We start from the raw sequence: 24,329 nt of genomic DNA on the forward strand, positions 1-24,329 counted from the left end.
TCTTAATTTGTTTTAGAAGTTATTCTATTAATACAATGTGTATTATGCAATGTGTATATTTTATGTAACATTATTAAAGGTTATAACTGCACATTATTTAGAACGCTAAAGTAAGAATAAAGTTGTCAGCTGGGGAAAACCCAGATATTGGTGAGTTTTTAGAGCATAATATCTATGACGTTCATTATTTTTCTTTGCGGATTTCTGTGATTACCTGAATAATATGGTAATACTCTTTTAACTTAGAAAAAATTGCTGATATTCATGAGTGACAAGAGTTTCATGAAATGCTGACTCACTCTATCAGGAATAAATGAGTCACGTGAAACATTTCCGGTGCAGTTCACTTTGTATGCTTAATATTTCTCCAGTGGTCTCCAGCCTGTTCCTTTCCATTTTTTACTTCTCCATTTGAAATGTAAATGTTCTGAGTCAGCCAATGGCATTTGGGATAATGTGACTGTAGTGAGGACCAAGTGAGTTCTCTGGATCTCTCTCCCCCCAACTCTTTCCCCCTCCCCTGCCTTCCTCTCTGTAAGACCAAGAACCTCCATCACATGTTTATGCAATCTTGGTAGTTTTTGTATGTAAACAGTTCAAACCCACTTGTGAACAAATGTGCTATGTATTTTTTTTTTTTTGTCTGTGCCTTTAGCCCCTCCATCCTGTGGTCACTTGTCATGAGAAAGTGGTAAGTGTCCGAAAAGACCCTGGTGAATCACTCGGCATGACCGTTGCAGGAGGCGCATCACACACAGAGTGGGATTTGCCAATCTATGTCATCAGTGTCGAGCCCGGAGGAGTCATAAGCAGAGATGGAAGAATAAAAACAGGTAAAAAGTAGAGACTTAAGGAACTAGGGCAGCAGTGTTAAAAGGAAGTAGTGTGGCTTCCCGGATTAGGTAACTGTTTCCAGAATTAACAAGAGAATGTGAGGGTGATCTGGCCAGGACATCTCTTACTCATTGACCATGACTGGTTTGAGTGTAGTTGCTGGACTGGGTTTCACCCCTCTTGGTTCATGTGGTTTGATTGTGGGCCACGTTGCTTGCTGGTAAAGTGAGTACCTGCCAAGGATGCCAAGCATTAATAGGCAAGAACTGCAGTTACAAACAAGCTGCTTCTATTAAGTGGAGTAATTTGGTTCTGTTCATCCCAAGTGATCCTTTGTTGGAATGACCAGTGATGAAACTGTTTATGAATTGTATTTATGGGTTGGATAGGAAAAATGATTTGATTCAATGAATATTAAGTGAAAATACCGAGCCAGATACTTTCTCATTGGTGAAAAGTGTTTCACCACTTTAATCTTAATGTGATCCAGGGTACTCTAAGTAAAGGAAAGAGATGCCAATCTCATGGGAAGCTTATTTATTCACTCAATCTGTATTTATTGGGTGCCTACTACATGCCAGGCTCTGTGTACAGCTTTTGCCACGTTGCTCTGCCTTTGTGCTAAAAATAGGGGGTGGGGAGAGGGCAGGGAAGAAAAAAAAAGAAAAAAAGTAGGTTTTCTTTGATTAAATAGTGAATGTGACTATTTTGTCTTCCTCTCATCCTCCCTCTCCCTTCTTTCCTTCTTCCCTCCCTTCCCATTTTAAAGGCAAGAGCCAAATACCAACATGCATGTTTAGACCGACCCGCCCCAACACATATTTTATCAACACCTTGCAACATGCACGCTGCTCACAATTTGCTATGTGAGAACCAACCTCACATCATGAGGATGTCCTTTGCCCTCACCACATTTCTGCATCCCGATCAGCCCTGCCCCTTATCCTTTCTAGCAGAAGTTCCCATTTGCAGCCTCACTAAGAATGGCTTCTGCTTCTCTGGCCCCTAGGTGACATTTTGTTGAATGTGAATGGGATTGAACTAACCGAGGTCAGCAGGAGTGAGGCAGTTGGTTTGTTGAAAAGCACATCCTCCTCGGTGGTACTGAAAGCTTTGGAAGTCAAAGAGTATGAGCCCCAGGAAGATGAGAGCAGCCTGGCAGCCCTGGACTCTGACCACGACACAGCCCCACCCGGCGACTGGTTCCCCTCTTGGGTCATGTGGCTGGAATTACCACGGTGAGTTCCAATGTGACATCCTTGGGGAGGTGTGGGAGGAAACAATTATAGTTCGTAGACCACTGTTTCACTCTCTTGGGCTGCTTCAGGGCACTAACAATCTTAATGAGACCCATGTGTGACTGTGGGTCTACTTGAAATAATTCGTCTTCCCTTTTGTAAGTGAAAACACGGTAATCCTCAGGCAGGAACGAAAGCCTGAATGTGGGCTCTCCTGTTGAGGAGCTTACAGGGCTGCCATGGACAGCGGTGTGGGTCATACATGCAGCAGGAAGCCCCGCTGACAGGGACAGGAGGCTGTGTTCACACACCCTGGAGCCACAGGAAGGTCCCCTTTTCCGAATTGGCGAGCGGCAGCGCTGGGAACCTGCAAGGAGGCAAAACTCTTGCGTGGCTTCCCCTCTCCAGCTTTTGGGTGGCCCTGGCCAGACACAAAGCGACACAGCAGCATGTTTTCCCTTTGCCCAGATGCTGGGGCATGTGCTGGTTGAGGGTCTGGCTCAGATCACCTCTCCTTAGTTCCTACTCTTGTAAAGTTCTTGTGTAAGCCTTCAGGAAGTGGCTGGGTTGTCATTCCGGTGAGATGTAACTAGAGCCTTACAGGGACGCCAGTTAAGTGTTTCAGAAGTTCAGGAAAAGATTTGGGAGCAGACTTACTCAGGGCTGGATACAGAAATCAAATATTTACAGGACAGATAAACTGAGGTTTCCTCACCTGCATCAGAGTGTGACCTCTTGGCCTACGAAGGATCGCCTTAATAATCCCAAATGTGTGATTTCAGTGTTAAACATGGGCGTTGCTGATAACATGCTGGCAGAGGATTAAATGAATGAAAGTAGGATGTTTGGTTTGAGTACATTTGGGGGGTGGGAATAGGTTGGCTTCTCTAATTTTTAAATGAGGTTTTAAAAAACAACCTTACCTTAAATATAAACCGAGATTCCTTTTTGAGCCTTCACTTGATAAAATGTTTTTAAAAATGAGTACATTTTAGGTTGAAAATTGAGCACTGAGTTTAAAAATCTTCAAAAATTTTAAAACTGAGCCTAGGTGGAAGAGAGTATTAAAATTATGTTTAAAAAATCTTTCTAAGCCTGCATTCTGTTAAAATAGATCATTTTGAAGTATGTTTGTACTTGAAAGCTATTTGTCATAGAATTGAAGTTCCTTGTTCATTCATGTAAAGCAGAACAAATGTGAGTTTTTTTTTAGTCTAAATGCAACCAAGTGAATGGCTTTCTCTCCCTCCACCTTTTGCCCTTGACCTTGGCACAGCACTTCCCTACTGGTTTTCTGTGGCACCACTTGCAGGATCTTAGTTCCCCCACCAGGGATCGAACACATCCCACCTGCAGTGGAACTGCAGAGTTTTGATCACTGGACAACCAGGAAGGTCCCGTCCCTGCTCTTGCCAGAAGTCTAATCTGAATTTTGCTCATTTCCTTTAAGAATAGAAAGCATGAAATGATGCCAGCAAAGACAGCACTGGTTTGCTGTCACCCTGGCAATTCTTTATTTTCCCTCATCCACTTCTCTCCTTGCAGTCATGTAATAAGCAAAGTGACCCTCTGACAGTGACTCAGCCCTTGCCTTTCAGATCTGCTCAACAGAGGTCACGGTTACCAGTTCCTTGTGTAATATTTCAGGGAGTGTCAATGTCAGAGGTTGGTAAGCTTTTTCTGAAAGGGCCAGAGAGTGTAGGTGTGGAGGGTCTTTCTGTCTCTGTTGCCACTATTTATTTCTGCTGTTGTGCAAAAGCAGCCATAAACAGTAAATACTCAACACTAAATGAATAGGGATGGCTGGTTATTTACAGATTGGGTGTTGGGCAGGGCCGTAGTTTGCTGACCCCTGGTCTAGGTATAGATGTACACACACATACAGTGGTAACATACACAGTGTGCTATACCATACTTTTTTAAATCTAAAAATGATTTAAATCATTAATTAAATTAAATCTAAAAATGATTAAAATCTAAATACATTGGTATCATCTCACACCAGGACACATCAGCCTGCCTCTTCTTTTCCGTGGCTCAGGGTATTCTCTGGTATAGATGTACTACGTTGATTCAGCCAGTCCTATTGGTAGTGGACACTTAGGTTAACCTGTTTCCCTCTTGGCTTTCACAAGCAATGCTGAGAAAAGAATTCATAAGGTACAGTGATACTCACTGTAGCACTGTCATGCCCACTACTGGTGAGAACTGGTTAAAGAAATTGTGCTGCATCTGTACCGCCCCATGACAGGTTACTTGGTTATGAAACTATCTCATCACCTCTTTTTGGACTTTGTCGGTGATGCATCACTGTTGACTCGCACCGAGGGGTGGTGTGGAGAAATGAGGTCCGTCTCATTTCTTTCCTTCCCCATGTGGCTTGCTTTTTGCATCTAACATTCAAGATAAATGTTGTTGTTCCGGTTCTTCTTTTCAGGGAGCTCAGACATGTATTTGTATCTTTTTGTTTTGTATCTTTTCTCTTGAATCGTTTTCAACTGTTAGCTTTCATTCTGCCTTCTTTGTTTTGATCGCCTCTTCATACTCCTGTGTTTTCAGTCATTCATCTTTACCTTTGTAGGCACTTATATATTTGTGTTTTTTCTCTTCCACTTCTTTCTTCTCAACACTTTTCCTCTCATCTTTTATTTCCCCTTGGAATCTTGCGTCTCTGCCTTGATCTCTTATAGACCCGTTGTTTCAGGAATATTTTAAATTCATAGTAAAAGGGCTGGTGCTATAAATTTCCTTGTCTATAGCAGCAGTTCTTTTCTGTGGCAGCATTTTTCTGGTGAGTTTTTTTTGTCTGTTACTGTTTTTACTGCTACTTTCCATCTTTTCTTTTATAATGTATCTCTACTGGTTCATTCTTTAACTTCTGAGTTAAATTTTTCCTGGAGTGGCTATTTGCTGGAACTTTATAATCAAAGGAAGGAACCAGTCTTCCAGGTGGTAGAAACATCTCTTTATGACAGAGTTGTGTGTTTTACTTCTCCCAAGCCAATTAAGATCTGCCTTGCAGGGCCACTCACAGTACACATCCTTCCCCCACCCTACCACCAGGACAGGTTGCTACTTCCTGCATTTCCAGGCATGCGTCCTGTATGGGTTATCTGTTTGGGTTTTCGTTGCCTCACTTATGCCCTTCTTTTTGGCCAAACTGGGTCTGGTACTGTCTGCGGAATGGCATTCTGCACATCAGAGGGGCACTCACCATGGGCTCAGGGCTCTGCGGGCTTAGTTTGCAAGCTCCCAGTGTAGGCAGCCTCACTTCCATCTACAATCTGACTTTCACTGGCTTTGGTGGCTCTCCCTCAGTTTTAACATGGAGTTCACATTTGTTTCCATGATCCCCAGTTGGCATTCTAGTAATTTTCAAAAGCAGAAGGGGTAACAGTCTGCACTCTGACATTGAGAGGTGTGGTTCTTTTTTGGAAGTCCTTACAGTTCAGTCATGCTCTTTCAAGTCTTCTCCAGCACAATTAAAAAGCATCAGTTCTTCAGCGCTCAGCCTTCTTCATGCCTTCATATCCATACGTGACTACTGGAGAAGCTACAGCTTTGACTATATGGACCTTTGTCAGAAAAGTGATGTCTCTGCTTTCTAATATGCTGTCTAGGTTTGCTATAGCTTTCCTTCTGAGGAGCAAACGCCTTTTAATTTCATGGCTGCAGTCACTGCAGTGATTTTGGAGCCCAAAATAAAATCTGTCACTGTTTCCATTGTTTCCCCATCTATTTGCCATAAAGTGAAGGGACAGGATGCCATGAATTTCGTTTTTAAATGTTGAGTTTTAAGCCAGCTTTCTCACTCTCCTCTTTCAGACTTAGTTCCTCTTTGCTTTCTGCCATTAGGGTGGTGTCATTTGCATATCTGAGGTTACTGGTATTTCTTTTGGCAATCTTTTTTTAAATTTTAATTGGAGGCTAATTACAATATTGTGGTAGTTATTGTTCTTTTGGTAATCTTGATTTCCACTTGTGCTTCATCTAGCGTGGCATTTCACATGACGTACTCTACATATAAGTTAAATGAGTAGGGTGACAATATACAGCCTTGACGTACTCCTTTCCCAGCTTTGAACCAGTCCGTTGTTTCATGCCTGGTTCTAAGTGTTGCTTCTTGTCCTGCATTTAGGTTTCTTAGGAGGCAGGTAAGGCAGTCTGATATTCCCAACTCTTTAAGAATTTTTCACTTTGTTGTGATCCACGTCTGATCTCTGGTCCCTCTGCCTTTTCTAAATTCAGCTTGTATCTCTGCAAGTTCGTGGTTCACAAGCTGCTGAAGTCTAGCTTGAAAGATTTTGAGCATTACGTTGCTAGCATGTGAAATGAGTGTAATTATACAGTAGTCTGAACATTCTTTGGCACTGTCTTTCTTTGGGATTGGAATGAAAACGGGCCTTTTCAGTCCTGTGGCCACTGCTGAGTTTTCCAAACTTGCTGGCATATTGAGTGTAGCACTTCATCAGCATCATCTTTTAGGATTTTAAATAGCTCAGCTTGAATTCCATCACCTCCAGAGCTTTATTCGAAGTAATGCTTCCTAAGGCCTATTTGACTTAACACTCCAGGATGTCTGGCTCTAGGTGAGTGACCATACCGTTGTGGTTATCCAGGTCATTAAGGCCTTTTGTATAGTTCTTCTGTGTATTCTTGCCACCTGTTCTTAATCTCTTCTGCTAGATCCTTGCAGTTTCTGGTCCTTTATTGTGCACATCTTTGCATGAAATGTTCCCTTGGTATCTCCAATTTTCTTGGAGAGATCTCTAGTCTTTCCCATCCTATCGTTTTCCTCTATTTCTCTTCATTTTTCACTTAAGGGTTTTTTCTCTCTTCTTGCTGTTCTCAGGAACTCTGCATTCAGTTGGATATGTATCTTTCTCTTTCACCTTTCACTTCTCTTCTTTTTTCAGGTATTTTCAAGACCTCCTCTGACAACCACTTTGCTTTCTTGTGTTTCTTTTTCTTGGGGGTGGTTTTGATCACCACCTCCTATACAGTGTTATGAATCTCTGTCCATAGTTCTTCAGGCATCTGTCACCACATCTAATTGCTATTCTTTGCACTATGCTAAATCTTCACCAGTGAACCAGTGAAGTAGCTCAGTCATGTCTGAGTCTTTGTGATCCCATGGACTGTAGAGTACCAGGCTCCTCCATCCATGGCATTTTCCAGGCAAGAGTACCGGAGTGGGTTGCCATTTCCTTCTCCACAACTAGGCCTACATTTAGAGAACTGAGAGTAGGAAAAAAGCTCACATTTAAATTTAGATTTTAAATTCACTTAATTTCTCAAGGGTATATCCTCAACATTGATCAAGATAGCTGCCACATTTCCCAGTAGAGAGCGAAGTAATTCAACTTAAGAAAAAAATGCCCTAAAACTTACTCAATCCCAACTGACCAAGATCTGACTCTGAGAATTTAACATAGTGAGTTCTCACTGCTATAATGAAATAAATACTTAAGGAAAGCACTTAATGAAATTAAATTAGTAACACTGAAATTCCCTCAAATAAAGCTACACAAGGCAGGGGTTTTACCTGTTTTGTTCACTGATATATCCCAAGTGCCTAGAGCATGGTATACTCGTATCAAAGCAACAGTCTAAGAAAAAAGACACACTTGTGACTTAATGTTATGTTGAAAATTTTCTGCTGGTACATAGAAATTTTAGATAGTTATTTGTATAGCTTGTCCACGTTGGATTAAATATTCAATAAGAGTGTCAAGGTGATACTTAATGAAAAAAGTCAAAAGGATGAGAAATACTTTTTTGAGTATTGCTCTTTGTACCCGTTCATATATTTTAAAGAATATAGAGATATATTTGGTCACAACCTTGGATAAGAAGCACCCACCTGCTTTCCCCCAAGTATTGGCATAGGTGAGAACATAGTGCTCTGGGGTTTGGGGAACAATTACCTGCTATGAACATGAGCTGTCAGGGTGCCACTGTGTAAAACTCCACAACTCCTGTAAGGTGAGCTTACTAACATCAAGTCTTACTGTGAAATACAGCAGATAAAACATTTTACAGTAAAAATATGGTTATGTTTCATGTAATGAAATTAATATTTTTCAGCTGTCATTTCAGTGAAACCAATGACTGTAAATGCTCTATGATGACAGATACAAAACAAAAAAAACTGAGTTGAATTCTAGTACTACATTTTAAAATTATCCACCATCAAACCCAAATCTTATTTACTTCAAATGGGAGTCGAAATGGCAAGAAAAAGTTGTTACATTGATTAGCAAGGTTGATAACAATAACCAATTTTATCACTTAAAACATTTCACAAGAGATTTTTTTTTTTATTGGTTTCTCAAAAATCAGTTAATATTTTAATGTACAGTTTATAAACAAAATCACCATATCTTGATTTTTACCAACATGAAAATGCTAATTTCCTTTCAAAACAGTTCCTGGCCTGGGGGATTCTGGAGTCAAATCTAGCTCCTGACATACCTGTCATACTTGTAACAGTTTTGTACTTAGCTTGCATCTGTGTTAACACTGATCTAATTGCCACTGAATAATAAAGGACCAGCTTCCTCAATCTAATTTTCTATTTTAGCTGAAGGTTCTACCCATTTACAGAAGACCTGTGGTCATTCTCCTATTCGTACTATAAGTTGCTATTCAGTTTACCGCTGGTTTTTCTCCCCTTCGATATGAATCACTCTTATCTTTAAATGTACCTCAATCTTTACTCACTACATTATGTGGCCTGCATGCTTCTCCATAACCTATCAAATATGTAGAACTATGTATAAACTGGTAAGTCAAAATAATACTTCAGACAATGCATTAATTAGGGTTATGTTTAAATTTTTTCAGATTAACCATCTATTCAAAGAATTTCCTTCATTAAAAATTATATCTATAATAAAAATATGGTACTGTAAGCATGCTTGAATGTGGTTCATCAGTAAAGATTTAGGCATAACTAACTTTTTAATATAAATTGAGGGGTTAAATCTTCAAGTGAAAAATGAATCTTTCCTAGTAGACATATAAACAGAATGCAATAAATAGATGGCCTCATTTTTTAAAGGGTGTTTAGAAAAGATAAGTTCAATTAGAAAAAGCCAGCTTTTTTACCACAAAGGTTACTGGGCTATGACAATTTTGAGTGAGACCCATCCCGTGCTATTAGGCCTAATAATGCCAATAAAGGGAATGGGAGATGAACCACAGTAATTACTATGAGTTCAAATTAACTGTGCATTTACATTGATTTTGTTCTATTTCAGGTACCTGTATAACTGTAAAGATGTTATATTACGAAGAAATACAGCTGGAAGTCTAGGCTTCTGCATCGTAGGAGGTTATGAAGAATACAATGGAAACAAACCTTTTTTTATCAAATCCATTGTTGAAGGAACACCAGCATACAATGATGGAAGAATTAGGTAATAATAATGACTGCTTAACAAAAAACTTATATTCAAAGATGGTGTTTTTTATGTGCAAAAGCTTGGCCCCACTTGAAATAAGGCATATATTAATTATGCCTTTTTTTATTGGTCATAAATTTGAAACATTTATGTAGCATTCTATTCACAAGTAATTCAAAATTAAGAGTTATTCTTGATCCCATACAGCAACTTCTGATACTTTTAGAATTCTTTCTAAAACAAGCTGAATAACAGAATTTGATAGAATTTAAGTGTTAGGTGTGGGGAGAATCTTAATTAGAAGTAATATAGTCAAAACTGACAAGCGTAGCAAAAACTAGGACCACCATAAAAATTGTTAATTTCAGCTATGGCTCAAAATGTTAATCATATACCTTGTTTATTTATTTACTTTATAGATGTGGTGATATTCTTCTGGCTGTCAATGGTAGAAGTACAACAGGAATGATACATGCTTGCTTGGCAAGGACGCTAAAAGAACTTAAAGGAAAAATTACTCTCACCATTGCTTCCTGGCCTGGCACTTTTTTATAGAATGAATGACGGGTTATAGAAAAATAGGAAATCACAAGTAAGCTAAGTTGAAACAATGTATTTATCTTGTCAGTTTTTTTTTTTTTTTAATTTGAAGGCTACACTGTAAAAATATTAAACCTTAACATCAGGAAAAGTAGAATCTAATGAAAGTCAATTACACCTCAGAAAATGTAATTCTCGAAACATAAACATTACTAATTTTTATTCAGTGTGGAACATTTCTCATTACTCCACAGCTTTAAGATTAAGTTTTCTATTCACTATAAAGCTCTTCAACAGCTGACATGGTTTGTATGCTCCCACTGAATTCAAATCATAGTTTAATTAAAATTTGGTATGTGCTGAGGTCTGTAAAGCATTCATTATGGGCATTTTAAAAACGATTTCCACACAGAGGATTATAAAAGTGCACTGCTGAAAAGTGTTTATCAAATGAGAAATAAATATTTTTCAAAAACTATATAGCTGTCCTTCAGTATGTGATACTAAGTTCATTTCTATCATCACTATTTAAAAGTTCCTAGTAATTCATTCTTTTAAAACCATGTTGTTACCTTCACTGACAAAACTCCTCCTATGGATTATCCCTAAAAATGCTCACAGAATTTTGTAAACTTGTATTTTCTTATATGTTACAGAAAATGACTAAAGCTCTTGTCATTTATTTTCATTCACAATATAGCTAGTAACTGTAAAAACCCGACATGCTGCTCAACCAATAAGCCTTGAAAAAGCATCAAGAAAAGGCCAAACCACCTTGACCCTGGTTTGGCTCATAGAAGATGGCCATGAGGCAATTCAAATTTTTGTCACAGTGATGAGTATGTGTCCATGTGCCTGCTCTCTAGAAACTACAAGTTATTTTAGAGGCAACCCAAATGCCATTAGATTTTATTACTGTGGATATAAAAATTCCCCATTTAGTTTCACCATGAACCCAAATTTAGAACACTGAAAACCTGCTATAAAAAAGCTGTGATATCAAAACTGTATATGAGTTCTTTAATATGCAAAACCACAGTGCCACAGCAGTGATGAGAAAAGACTAGTTTTAATCTCAATACGCAGAGGTACCTTTAGATGCCTTTGCAGTGCAACCTCGTAAGAGACTGGTATTTGATTAAGTCAAGAAAACTGGCCAAGACCTCTTCTGCGGGGGCTGGCCCACTCTCTTGCCCCAAAAGTGTACTGTTTGCCCGATAAATCTTGCCTGCTTGAGCTGTTAAAAAAAGAAAGAAAACTGGCCAAGAGGGAACCTTGACTTTTATCAGATACTGTGTATGTACATAGCTAAACATAGCTCTTTAAATTCTCTGCTGAGTAACTCATTCACATTACTTTCTTCCATACAAAGTCATTACTGCCTTTTTATTTTTTAAACATTACAAGACAAAATTTTAACTTAACATGAAAAATTCACTCTTTTATTTTGGAAGAGAAAATTAACTTTTCATACTAACAGAACAAAATGAAAGGCAAGTTTCTTAAACATTATCCAGAAAAATAACAAGATTTACAGTATCTACTTCTGGCACTACTATACACAAAAGGCCATGACCACGCCTATTCTGCAGGTGTAGCTTCGGTGCTCTCCTGTTCAGGGGCAGGCTCACTGCCAGCTTCTTTTCCTTCTTTGCTTCTTTTAGATTTTTTGTGCTTGTGTCTCCTATGACTGTCTCCTTCTTCACTTTCATGGCGACGTCTACTATTGCTGAAGAAAAAAAGAAAGGCGTATTTTTCTTAAAAATGTTTAACTACATGAGTAGTGACAATCAACCCACTTTACGTAAATTATTGGTATAGCCGTGGGTTTTAAATAACCTAGAACTTTTTTCCTCAAATACATTTTGGGGAGTAATCACATTTTATGTGACTTCTATGCTGGGATTATACTTATATTTAATGCTCAGCTTCACTGTTGTTATTCTAGAACACTAAGGCACACATACTTTAGATTATGAGACTCACACAATGCCCACTGTGCCGAGAGGGCCAGTAGGGACCACATACTTGATTCTAAAAGACTAATTACAAATTAGAAACTAAAGAACTAAATCATAACAGGAAATACTTTCTAGAGTTGATTTTAGGCAAACAATACACATTAAAATGTAATGCTTTTTTTGAGACTACAGGGCCCTGAATGTTCTTTGATTAAACTGAACACTGCTTTGTTTAATATTATTTACTATTAAAAATTGATTCATGACAAATTCCCTCCCGCTCAACAAAGTAAGTTTAATTTTCATATATTTTCATTTCATGCTAATTCTGGCTTATGGATATTAAACATAATCTTGTTAGATTTCAAGGTCTTTGCTGAAATCTATGAAAGAACCGACTATTTTAACAGGTCATTCTCGATCTTCTAACTAGGAACACATATATGCTCTCGTGGTTACTGGCAACGCTTGCTTCTACTCCCTGAAGTCACACCAGTTTCTCTGGCTTCACCCTGACTCAGCGTCTCATTAAAGGGCAAACCTGCGCGAGGACTTGTGTCTGGTCTCCTCTTTCTCTCTGTGCCGTCTCTCTCTGTGCCGCTCTTCTTTCTCCCGACTCGCCCTGTGGCGCTCATAGCCCCTTTCTGCATACTCCCTGTATCTGTACCGCTCTTCATCACTGAAACAGAAAGAAACAAGCATTCTTGACAGCTGGACTATTGATTCGGAACGACTTCAAACTATAAAAGAGGTGGCCTGAGTCCAGAAGTCCCCATGTTAGCACCTTAAACAGAACAGGTGCAAAGTACATGTCTGCTGAACTGAGAGGGAAACAATGCTGCTCCCAAATCAGTCCTAGATCTAATACAAAATATACAATAATTACACGTTATATTAAAGGATTGAGTGTGTTCTATGCTTTCAGTTGTTACAGGGAAGAAATTTTATAAAAACAATGATGTTTTTCTTCAAAAATGGGAGCTGAAACTGATTTAAATTTTAATTTGCAGCTTCCCTTGTGGCTCAGCTGGTAAAGAAACTGCCTGCAATGCGGGAGACCTGGGTTTGATCCCTGGGTTGGGAAGATGCCCTGGAGAAGGGTACGGCTACCCACTCTAGTATTCTGGCCTGGAGAACTCCATGGACTATATAGTTTGTGGGGTCGCAAAGAGTCAGACATGACTGAGTGACTTTCACTTTATAGAATTAAAAGCATGTTTGTGTATCTCAGATTTCCAACCAAAATTCTTTTTTTTTTTTTTTTTTTAGTAGTAGTCTTTTATTTTATAAGATACCATTCACAGAAGTAACTCCATGATCTTAACAAATGACCCTCTCCTAGAGAACACAAGTGAATCCAGAGGGACATTCACATCTCCCCAGGTTTAGTTTCTCCTAAACCAACCAAAATTCTTATATTTATAAAATCTTAGGTACACAGTTAAAATTCTAAAAACATATTAAAAATATTTTGCTTTCAAATACAGATAAGGTTCTTAAGTTTTTGAATCACATAAAGAGCATATTCATCTAAAGCAGCAGTATAAACACTAAGAACAGTGTGACGCCAAAGCAACTTCCACATATCCACACAAAACACAGGCTGGAAACTGCCCGTGTGCACCTGAACTCTGACATCCCGGTAACTCACTACTGCTGTGTGTGTCACGGGGGTGGGATGGAGAGGGGCCATGGGAACAACTTCCTCATATCCACACAAAACGCAGGCTGGAAACCGCCCGTGTGCACCTGAACTCTGACATCCCGGTAACTCACTACTGCTGTGTGTGTCACGGGGGTGGGATGGAGAGGGGCCATGGGAACAACTTCAAATCCATATTAAGCTGCATCTCCATTTTCTGATCTTGGAGAAATGGACTAGTGAAACTGGGACTGATGGCTAGTGTTACAAGTGTAATCATCTTGACCTCCTGAGACCTCTCTTCAGGTCCTTTTGTGAAAATAGAGATATACTTCTGGTTTTTTCTTAATCTTTCAAGTCTTTTTGTTTAGCATACAAGCCAACATTCTCTACAGCCTAATATCAGTAAACTCTTTTAGAATAAATAAAAATATCTTTTGGAACACTGTGTGCTAAATAACTATGGTTTCTAGAAATTTTATGTGTAATGCAATTATTAAATTAGTAATTTGTACACAGCATCAAGATGCTAAGGAATCTTAGAGAGTAACAGGAAAACAGAATCAGGTGGAAGTATAAGCCATATAAAAACCAATCAACCTAACAGTGGTCTCTTAGCAAAAGTGGTAATTCAGGAGTGCTATACCTAATGCCAAGTCATATTGCTGACCAAGTTATTATTGCCTGTGATACATTTTTATTTTTAAAAGTATTCATATATGCAGACATATATACATAAACATGTATACACATGCACACACACATGAAAATTTTTTTCTAATCTTAAATATGTACTTGGTATTGGGAAAGTGGAAGTGTGCCACCAGAAAGGTAATGCACTATGTCCGGCAGTGGGAAGTAGCAAGAACAGTCTGGGCAGAGCAGGCCCAGGGGCATCCTGACTCTGCTATGGTCCAGGGTAAGTAACTTAACCTCTCTACTCAGTGTTCTCACCTGTAAAACTGGCCACAGTCTTTTTCAGGGTTGTTGCAGAACTGACAACAGTATTTATAAAGTGTGTCTGGAACAAGAGGAGGCCCTCAACAAACAGCCACTAACGTGTAGGCTCACCACCTTCATTAAATTTAATGCTAAAGTTTTCAGAAGCAGAATCCTTTTTGTAAAGGTAACTGACTAATAAAGTTTCTAAAAGGAGAATAAACTCACACCTACCATGACAAATATTAGCATTAATGTTATCCTCTTTAAAAATAAGGTTCTTGGGACTTTCTTGATGGTCCAGTGATTAAGAATCCACCTTGCAATGCAAGGTACATGGGTTCAATTCCTGGTCCAGGAAAATCTCACCTGCCACAGGGCAACCAAGCCCCAGCGCTCTAAAGCCTGTGCTCCACACCAAGAGAAGCCACTGCAACAAGAGGCCCACGCGCTGCAACTGCCCGTGCAGCAGAGCAACAAAGAGCCCGGGCACCACGAGGAGCCAGTGCAGCCAAAAAGAAATGCTTTTTAAAAAACAAAGCTCTTTGTAATGATTCCAACTGAATTTACATAAAAATAACTAAGGTCAATTATCTCACAATTTGTCATTTGTAACCTCTTTCCCTCTCACCCTGCCACCAATTTTTATTAGATTTGAGGCCTTTAAGATTCTGAAAGCAAGCCATCTGATGGAACCATTCCCACAGATGGTGGAAGATTTGGTCTCATACTCAAAATATAAAGACCCCTTTTCCGATAAGCAGCTGCAGCACAAAGGTTTTTCTGGGCCTGGAAATCATTAGAGCTCATTTCAAACACCCTAGAACGACCAGCCTTCCCTCTGGCCCACAATTAAGCAGACTAAAAAACCTGTTGAAACTAGTCTGTAATTTTCACAATGACTCAGTACTTTGTAACACAACACATACCACATGCCACATTTGCTAAAACGTCAGTCTTGAGGAAAAACAGCCTTTACTTATAGGTCACTTGGATTTTCCAGAGAACACTATTGCTGGGATAATTCAGAACAACACAAAATTCTTCCACCTCTTTTCCACTCTCTGGCCTTCAACTTTTAGTCAGATTTAGGTAAACATTACCCCTGATGCCCTACAGCTAGCAACATGAAAATCAAATGTGGTTTAACGATTAACACTTTTTAGCATCAATAAAAATTGATTAGAATCTGTGCATGGGTGTGCCTGAAATTAAACTCAACGTATTTTATAAACACTGTATTATTCATGCAAAGTAAACTTACGAGCTCTAGCAAAGCAATTCATTTTAGACTTCTTTCCTATTAAGTTTTGCATTACGTTCCTTACCTTGTGAACATGTACATTCAAGAGATAACAGTACTATCTCAAATATATTAATTTTAACTACATTAGAAATGATTCAACTTTCTGGAAAGTAGTGCTCTTGAATTTAACAGAATTCATGCACTTTTTGGACTCAAGTTAACAGCACATTTCCCACCACACAAACTCGAAACATACACCACACACGCACAGATAGAAACATATGTATGGACCATACCTTCACTTATTTAGTCAATAAACTTTTACCAGGTGCCTACAATGTATAAGTCATATTATTAAGAGTTATTAGAGAAAAAAGATTAAAATCTTACTGAGTTTCTTTCTGCGCTTTTTTTTATACAAACTTTTTCCAACCACAGTCCTAGTTAAGGTGACAATATTATATGGTTTAATCTGTAAGGACAGTATATGAGTAATTCTGTATCCTCAGCACACAACTTTGTCCCTGGCACAAAGCAGGGATTCAAAGAATGTCAGTTAATGAATGAAAGAATTAATCTGATTCCCCACTACTTCTAAAAGAAGAAAGAAAAAAAAAAATTGTGTACAGAAAAATAAGGAAAACAAAAGGCAACTGAATTTTTAAACTACCTAATTCCAAGACTAGAAATGATTTTAAGTAATAACCATATTTCCAGTAGATACCATGGCTCTACTGTTGGTTTAATTTCTCTATACTTCCATTCTCTCATCTGACAAGTCAAAATTTAGACTGGATAATCCTCAAGAACCTTTTTGGATTAAGAAGTACATGATTACATGATCACATCTAACAAAACAAATATTGTCTGAATCAGGCATATGCTCACATCCTGAACTGATACATTGCTTCATCTCACCAAGCAAAATCGGAAAACTGTGTACCTGTGTATCTTATGCATAAAAATAGCTGATAAGAAAAAGTTATCTTAGTTAAAGATATTTCACTCTACATTGTGAAGGTACCTCAATGGATATGTTAATTAGAAAGATGTTCATATTAATGCTTTGATAGTGATAAATGGTGATTTTTAACCATTTCAAAACCCATCTAGCTAACACAGTTTCACCAAGAGTTTTCAAGAGTTTTCAAGATCATAGAGACTATTGTATTCAAGATCATAGAGACTATTGTATTCACCCACCTCCCTGATATGTGTATGTCATTTTATTCACCGACATATTCATTATGTGCCAGGCATAAATGGACAAAGGGCTGAGAATAGAGAGATGAAAAATGGTAGTCAATGCCCTGAAAGAGGCTTACTAAGAAAGACATGCTCTAAAGAAAATACATAAAGTGCTTAGGGAGTATGTGAAGGAATAATTAATTCTTTCTTTCAGGTTCAGAAGAGCTCACACAAGACAAATGTGAGCAGAACCTTGAAGAATCAGTAAAAATCTGTGAGGCAGTAAAGGATAGGAATAACATGAAGGAAGGAGGTATTAGAACTTATGAGGATTTCCAGATGTACAACTAGTTCAGTATAGACAAGAACATTCAGTATATGGGCTTGGGAGAGAATTGGGGTTAAAATATAGAAGGGTGCACTGGACTTGTGACTTATGGGTCATAAAAAGAATTTTGAATTCCTTCTTTAGGCTAGCAATAGATGAGTTCTTTCCAATGGCACAACGTTTTAGGGAATCAATTTCCGTATCCTGAACTTCCACGTTTATTCTTTCCTACACATGCTCAGTGGCTCAGTCGTGTCCAACTTTGCGACCCCTGCCAGGTTCCTCTCCATGGGATTCTCCAGGCAAGAATACTGGAGTGAGTAGCCACTGCCATCTCTAATTCCTTCCTAAATATGGAGTGCCTAATGATACACCTGCAGGTAAAACATCACACCACTTCTCTAGTTAATCTTTTCTCCATCATGCTCCTGATCTTTTACAAAAGAAAGGCATTCTTTTCAACAATTTTACTACAGTACATTATTGGCTCAGGGTATAAAAACCATCATGGCATCAATAAGATCTAAGTTAAAATATTAGTGTCAGTAAGACCAATTTTATTCCAGGGACCATAAAGTTTTTACAGGGCTTTAGGCCTTTATCTCGGATATATGCTTCTGTTACAAAGTATGAAGAAATGGAATATTTTGGCTTGTGTCTTGAGACATTCTAACTTCAGATATACTGTAGAGGAGTGTGGTGGGAGCCCAAAGAATTTTCCCTGACTAGCAAAAAAAACTAAACCAAAAATTCCTTCTGAAGGAAAGCCAAACAAAGTGTTGGGGAAGCAGCACCTTATTTTGAGTTCTATGACTATTTTATCTTAGACAAGGGATACAGATTAACTCATTTAACAGGACAAGAAAAATGAAGTCAGACGTTCCCCCCACAGAAATTGGGTGTAATATGGCTGGCTGGCTTGTCAATAGGAGCTGTATTTCATGAATTATTTGGTAGCTATTTTCCATAAATGGAATGGGGGAAGTTTGCAGCTCCAGGTTTGCATGAAAATAAATATAAAAGTACATAAAGGTGTTCCATTAATTTTTAAAGACATTTTGGAAAAGATATACTAAAATTAACAGCATTTCGTTTTCCTAACCCTTTCTGAGCATACTGAGTTGAACAGGGTACCTCTAACATGAAGAGTATTAAATATAATTTGTAGTCTTCTGGCAAGTCTTGGTAAAGTCTTTCTGATATTCCAAGAAACTCAGAAAACTGAAAACTTTGGAAACAGGGTCTTTCTGGATGTAATCATCAAGGCAAGATGAGGTCATACTGGATCTGGCTGTGCCCTAATCCAAAGACTGATACCCTTCTAAGAACAGGGACACTTGTACACAGAGAGAGAGAGGAGAACACTCTGTGAAGACAGAGACACAGACTGGAGCGAGGCATCAAGGGACACCACGGACAGCTAACAACAGCCAGAAGGGACGAGACGGGCAGGGAACACATTCTCTCTCAAGCCTCCAGACCTGTGAGAGGAAACTTCTATTGTTCTAGGCTACCAGTTTGTGGTACTTTTATTGTTACACTGTGTAACAATTGGGTGATTTTTAATTCTTTGCTTTTAAGAAAACTGAGCCATGAGCTTATGGATCCTTAAAAGTAATTTTGGTGATACGTTAATTGTATAATTTTGACGTATCACACTAAATCCTAAAGTGCTCAAATAACAATGACAGAGCCACAACAAAATTCCATGAATTCTTATTTACATATTTTATGTGAACAACATTTTTCAGGGCTTACATGTACACAATTAAGAAAGAAAGAAATATAATAATGGCAAAGCCTTTTTTCCCCTAACAATAGTAACATTCATTTATGGATACAAACATTAATTAAGACATGGGCAGAAGCTCTTTCATCACACTAAGGAATGTAGCTCCACTAAATTATTTTCAGAATTTGCATTATATTTATATATAAAAATACCAAAATCAGAAAAAAATTTTAAATACTTAATAGTATGGTCATTACATTTTTTATACATTAACTTACATATGTATGTTGCAGGGTAAATAGGATGGATAATTAAAAATACTTTTTCATAATAAAAATAAAATTCTTTGGGGGACATGGTTCAGAAATAAGAATTCAAGCACAAAAAGAAATGTAGAGTTTCCAACTGTTAAAGAGAGCTTACTTATACATTTTAAAAAAATGGATAACGATGTTTAACAAATCACTGTAGTATCCTTACCACTGGCTATGTTCAAAAGAGTAACGATAACTTTAAAAATTATGATACTTACTAATGATCATTTTTAAAGTTATCATTACTCTTTTGGACATAGCCAGTGGTAAGGATACTACAGTGATTTGTTAAGTAATTAGCCTCCAACTAATGAAAAAAAAGAAAAAAAAGTAACCTCTAAAGATGTAAATATGAAACTGAGCCAGAGAGATTACCAGCCAAAATTTTTGTGGGTCGAAGAGGGAAACAAGAGATAAATAATTAATTAAATGTAACCTATAACCATATTTGCAATGAATATGTCGGTCAAAGCTCACTAGAACAAATATTATTATGACAGTTTCTGCCCAAAGGAAAAAAAATCTAAGTCATAGTTTAGGATCCATCTTTTAAAGTACTATTACAGTGCCAAAAAAGATTTACAGTGCAGCCAATTAATTTTAGCCATTCCAAAGTGTTATATCATCATAGGGTTTCTAGTGAAATAAACACACAGAATTGTAATAGGTATTATCATTTTGTCACTGAATGACATGAGAGAAGTTAGCCTAAAACTCAACAAAGAGCATGCAATTCAGAAATACTATTTGATATTATTTCTAATTGACCCTGCTATTGTAGACGTAAAAAGAAGGACAATGTTAGTGGTGATGATAAACATGTTATGTGCTAGAATAAAAATATTCTTCTGTGAAAAAAAAAATTATGATACTTATAATAGACTGGAAATTTTATCTATCTGGCTGGTTGGTTGGTTTAGCTGCTAAGTCGACCCCATGGACTGCAGCCTGCCTGGCTCCCCTGTCCATGGAATTCTCCAGGCAAGAATACTGGGGTGGGTTGTCATTTCCTTCTCCTCGGGACCTTCCCGACTTCAATCAAACCCGGATCTCCTGCATTGCAGGCAGATTCTTCACCAATTAGCCAAATGTTTATACTTAAGATGAAAAATTTTATGTGGCAAGATAAAAATACATGAGGGGGTATGACATTTTCAAAACTGTTTTAAGGAAGAAACGAACAAACAAATTTGAACACTGCTGCTTTAGATAGTGGGCAGTCCTTATGAGTTGAACGACAGCCTTGATGCTTTTAAAACCCGCTATCCTCACTACTCTTCAAACCGCCCTCTCCCAGCTGAGCTGGCCTTTCCGCCCTGGCACTGAACGAGACCCTGACGCGCAGGCACAGCACGCGCGTGCGGGCGCCGGCGCGCTGGACGCACCTGTTGAAGACGCTGGGCGTGGGGCTGTGGTCGCGCTCCCGCTCCCGCTCCCGCGTGCGCTCCCTCTCCCTGTCTCGGTCCCGGTCCCGCTCTCGGTCCCGCTCCCGATCTCTGTCTCGGTCTTTCTCTCTTCTTGAGTAATAGTCCCACTGCTTGCTGGTGTCCACAAGACTAGGCCATGAAGGAGCAGAACCAGGAAGGTGGGGAAAGGCAACTAAAGAGAAAATATAATAATTAAGAGTTATGGTACTTAAAAAACAAGACAGAAAGATGAAAAAAAAAAAAAGGTAAAAATCCCACAAAAATGCTTCATTAAATTAAAAACAAAATTATTTAGTATGTAGAAAAGAGAAGTAACACATGGTGAATACCCACAGTCTGGGGACATGCCAGAAACAAATCTTAAAGATATAACTCTTCATTTGCAAGGTGGACAGCAAATCAGAATTAAGACACATCACCAACTTCCCAATATAGCAAAAATATAAACCAGAATACATTAGGACATCTTCAGAGTGCTGAGACAAAGTAACGGTGAACCTAGAAATGTGTACTCAAAATTATATTTGAAGAATAAAACAAAAGGCATTCATAAACAAAAAATAAGCAAAAGTTATAAACAGTTTACACACAAAAATAACTTCTACTGGATATATGCATAATACATTTCAAGAGTAACCACTAAAAAAAATAGAGATAAATATATTATTTCAGAACAATGTAGGGAGAAAGAGAATATTTAAAAAATCACCTGAAAATTTCAGTCACTTTGCAACAGAAAGAATGGGCGTCTGGGAGACAAGTCTGAATGGCTCAAAAATCACAGTAATACAAAGAGGATGGAATTAATCACCTAAGTGACAGAAGTTTAAAAAATTCTACCTATATTTTGAACATGAAACATACAAACACAAGATGGTTGAAAGTCAAAGGATGGGAGAAAAAAATGGAAAATGGTAATATCCCCTAATTTCCATATGAGTAACTGTATATTATAAGTGGCAAAGCATACTCATACAAAAAGGATCACCTGAGGAAGAATGACTACGTGAAGATAGAGGATGCAACTCACCAAGAACACAGGAAATATTAAACTTCCAAATATCTAACAACATAGCCTTACTTTCTATGGAATAAAAACTAATAGAAATAACACAGGTAGAAACAGAAAAACCAACCATGATCACTGGAGACTAATGTAATTTTTCAATTATCGAAACTTTAAGCAAACAAAAACATCACTACAGATATATAAGGACGGAGCAAAACATTGTTAATAAAGTTGATTTAATGAACATAACATAGAAATCTGCCAGGCAGGTTAAGAATACTCATTCTCCTCACCCATATGAAACATTTATGAAAATATATTATGTTCTTTCAAAGCATAATAGACATCATGTTTTCTGACCACCACACAATCTAAATTAGAAGTAAAAATTAAAAGTTATGGGAAAATAATCTCCATTTATTTCAAATTTAAAACACATTTCTGATAACTCAAGGGTCAGTCAAAAAAGTCATAGACTTAAAATCATTTAAAAACTGAACACAAAGAAAAGTACAATATGTCAAAAGTCTAGAGATGAAAACTGTTCTGAAGGAAATTAATCTTAAAAAAACCTGCATTACAAAAGATGGAACGTGAATGAATTAAGCTTTCAACTTATGAACTTAGAACAAAGTAGAATAATCTAACAGAAGAGAGATAATAAAGAAATCATGTCAGCAGAAAACTACCATGTAGTAAGCAAAGGCAGAAGTTGGCTTTTAAAGACTAGTTGAATAAAACATGATAATCTTCTGACAAGATTAGGAAAAAGACCTTATAAAAAATATCAGAACCAGTAAGGGACTACAACTACAGATGTTACAGAGATTAAACAATATGGAGACCATTATATATTTTAGAGCAACATATTAAGTAATTCAAAGAAATCTTGACTAGTCCCATAATTATTAAAGATATTAAATCAGCAATTTAAAACCTTCCCACAAGACCAGATGGTTTTTACAGGTGACTTTTACTCATTTATAAGGTACAGACCAGCTGAATAATACAAAAACTTTCAGAGAATGGGAAAAGAGATTATCCCTCTAACTTATCCCATGTGGCTTGTATAACCTTAATACTAAAACCAGTTAAGGACAATACAAATAAAGGAAAATCACAGAACAATATTACATATGAACTTAGATGTCAAAATTGTAAGTAAGTCTGTATTTATTTTAAAAAAGTAATCAGTTGTGACCAAGTTAGGTTTATGTCAGCAAATACACAGTGGCTTAATATCAGAAAAATTGAGAAAACTGCCACATTACAGAGAAGGAAAACAATACGATCAACTCAGAAAGCATCTGATGAAACTCAATATCCATTCACAGTTTAAAAGCCCTTGGAAAACTAGAAGAGATTTTCCTTATTCTGACAGAGGGTTCTATCAAAAATCTGAGAGTAAGAATTTCATAGTATAAGTATAAAAGCATTTCCTTAAAAAAAAAAAAATTAAAAAAGGGTAGGTGGGGTGGTTCCAGACAAGAGCTCCACTTGCAGGACTTCAACATTATACAGAGGCACTAGTCACAACAGTAAGACCAAACAATGAGGGGGCATGAGGTGTGAGGGATAAACACCTGAACAGGAAAGGAGGGCAGATGATACTGCCTGAGGAGAGTTCAGCAGGTAACAGATCAAAGTGTATACTGACATCCCTATTATACATATAAATGAAAGGAAACCCAATTCTATTTCTAAATACAAGCAAATACAAACAGAACACGTAGCTTAAATGAAGTTACCATTTATAAGGACAATGAAAACATTAGGTACCTATGACTAAATCTAACTAAAGCTGTCTAAGAGCATGTAGAGTTACAGCACTCAGTTGGAACACATTAAAGAATATCTCCGTAAATGGACAGAATGCTTGTTCAGACGTTAACTCAATGTTGTAAGGTATGAATTCCTACAAACTGATCTACAGCATCAATCTAATAATAATACAGTACAGTAAGAGAAAGGGCTCTGGAGACAGGCTGCATGGTTTCAAATTCTGACCTGACTCTGCCACTTACTGTGTGACATTGGGCAAGTTACTTAATCTAGCTGCTCTTAAATTCCCTAGTCCAAAAATGATGATCATAACAGTATGCCTCCTTTATAAGGCTGTCAGGATTACATGAATCAATAGTTTGTAATATTGTAAACATAATATGAGTTAGTTATCAATAAAAATCTCAACAGTTTTCAATGAAACTTGAAAAGTTGATTCTAAAATAAATATAAAAGCAATGGCCCCAAATCACTTCTAAAACAGAGTAAGATAGATTTTGCTAAAACAGATATCAGATTTACTATAAAACTCAAAATTAAAGAGTTTTATAGTAAGTGTGGCACTATTAGCATAGAGATAATTAAAAACTAACCAAATGAATAGTCTCGAAAGCTAAGAAATAGATACAAGCATGCAGGGAACTTGATACACAAATGGAGATGATGCTATAGATACTTCAGGAAGGAAAGACAATTAGATCTTTACTAAAGAAATGAAAAATATTCTGTTAAGTAACCTGGAA

At 37.5% G+C, this 24,329-nt stretch overlaps 2 protein-coding genes across 24 annotated transcripts in view; one reads left to right on the forward strand and one right to left on the reverse strand.

Annotated features, from left to right (window-relative positions):
* The window catches only part of LNX1 (ligand of numb-protein X 1), a 185,320-nt gene extending 174,824 nt beyond the window's left edge, over positions 1–10,496 (forward strand). For all 6 annotated transcript variants that reach the window (XM_043906755.1, XM_043906757.1, XM_043906756.1 and 3 more), the window contains 4 exons: positions 656–833; positions 1,844–2,072; positions 9,335–9,493; positions 9,898–10,496. In XM_043906755.1, coding sequence (XP_043762690.1) covers positions 656–833; positions 1,844–2,072; positions 9,335–9,493; positions 9,898–10,033 — 702 coding nt within the window. In that variant the 3' untranslated portion in view covers positions 10,034–10,496. The remainder of the gene's footprint in view (positions 1–655; positions 834–1,843; positions 2,073–9,334; positions 9,494–9,897) is intronic.
* Positions 10,497–11,382: 886 nt separating this feature from the next.
* The window catches only part of FIP1L1 (factor interacting with PAPOLA and CPSF1), a 65,899-nt gene continuing 52,952 nt past the window's right edge, over positions 11,383–24,329 (reverse strand). For 16 of the 18 annotated variants that reach the window (XM_043906777.1, XM_043906776.1, XM_043906773.1 and 13 more), the window contains 3 exons: positions 20,754–20,967; positions 12,521–12,658; positions 11,383–11,747 (listed from right to left, as the gene is read on the reverse strand). In XM_043906777.1, the coding sequence (XP_043762712.1) occupies positions 11,600–11,747; positions 12,521–12,658; positions 20,754–20,967 (500 nt within the window). In that variant the 3' untranslated portion in view covers positions 11,383–11,599. The remainder of the gene's footprint in view (positions 11,748–12,520; positions 12,659–20,753; positions 20,968–24,329) is intronic. The other 2 variants (XM_043906778.1, XM_043906780.1) reach the window with 2 other exon arrangements.

The sequence above is a fragment of the Cervus elaphus genome, chromosome 6 (genome assembly GCF_910594005.1).
Source record: "Cervus elaphus chromosome 6, mCerEla1.1, whole genome shotgun sequence".
Classification (NCBI taxonomy): domain Eukaryota; kingdom Metazoa; phylum Chordata; class Mammalia; order Artiodactyla; family Cervidae; genus Cervus; species Cervus elaphus.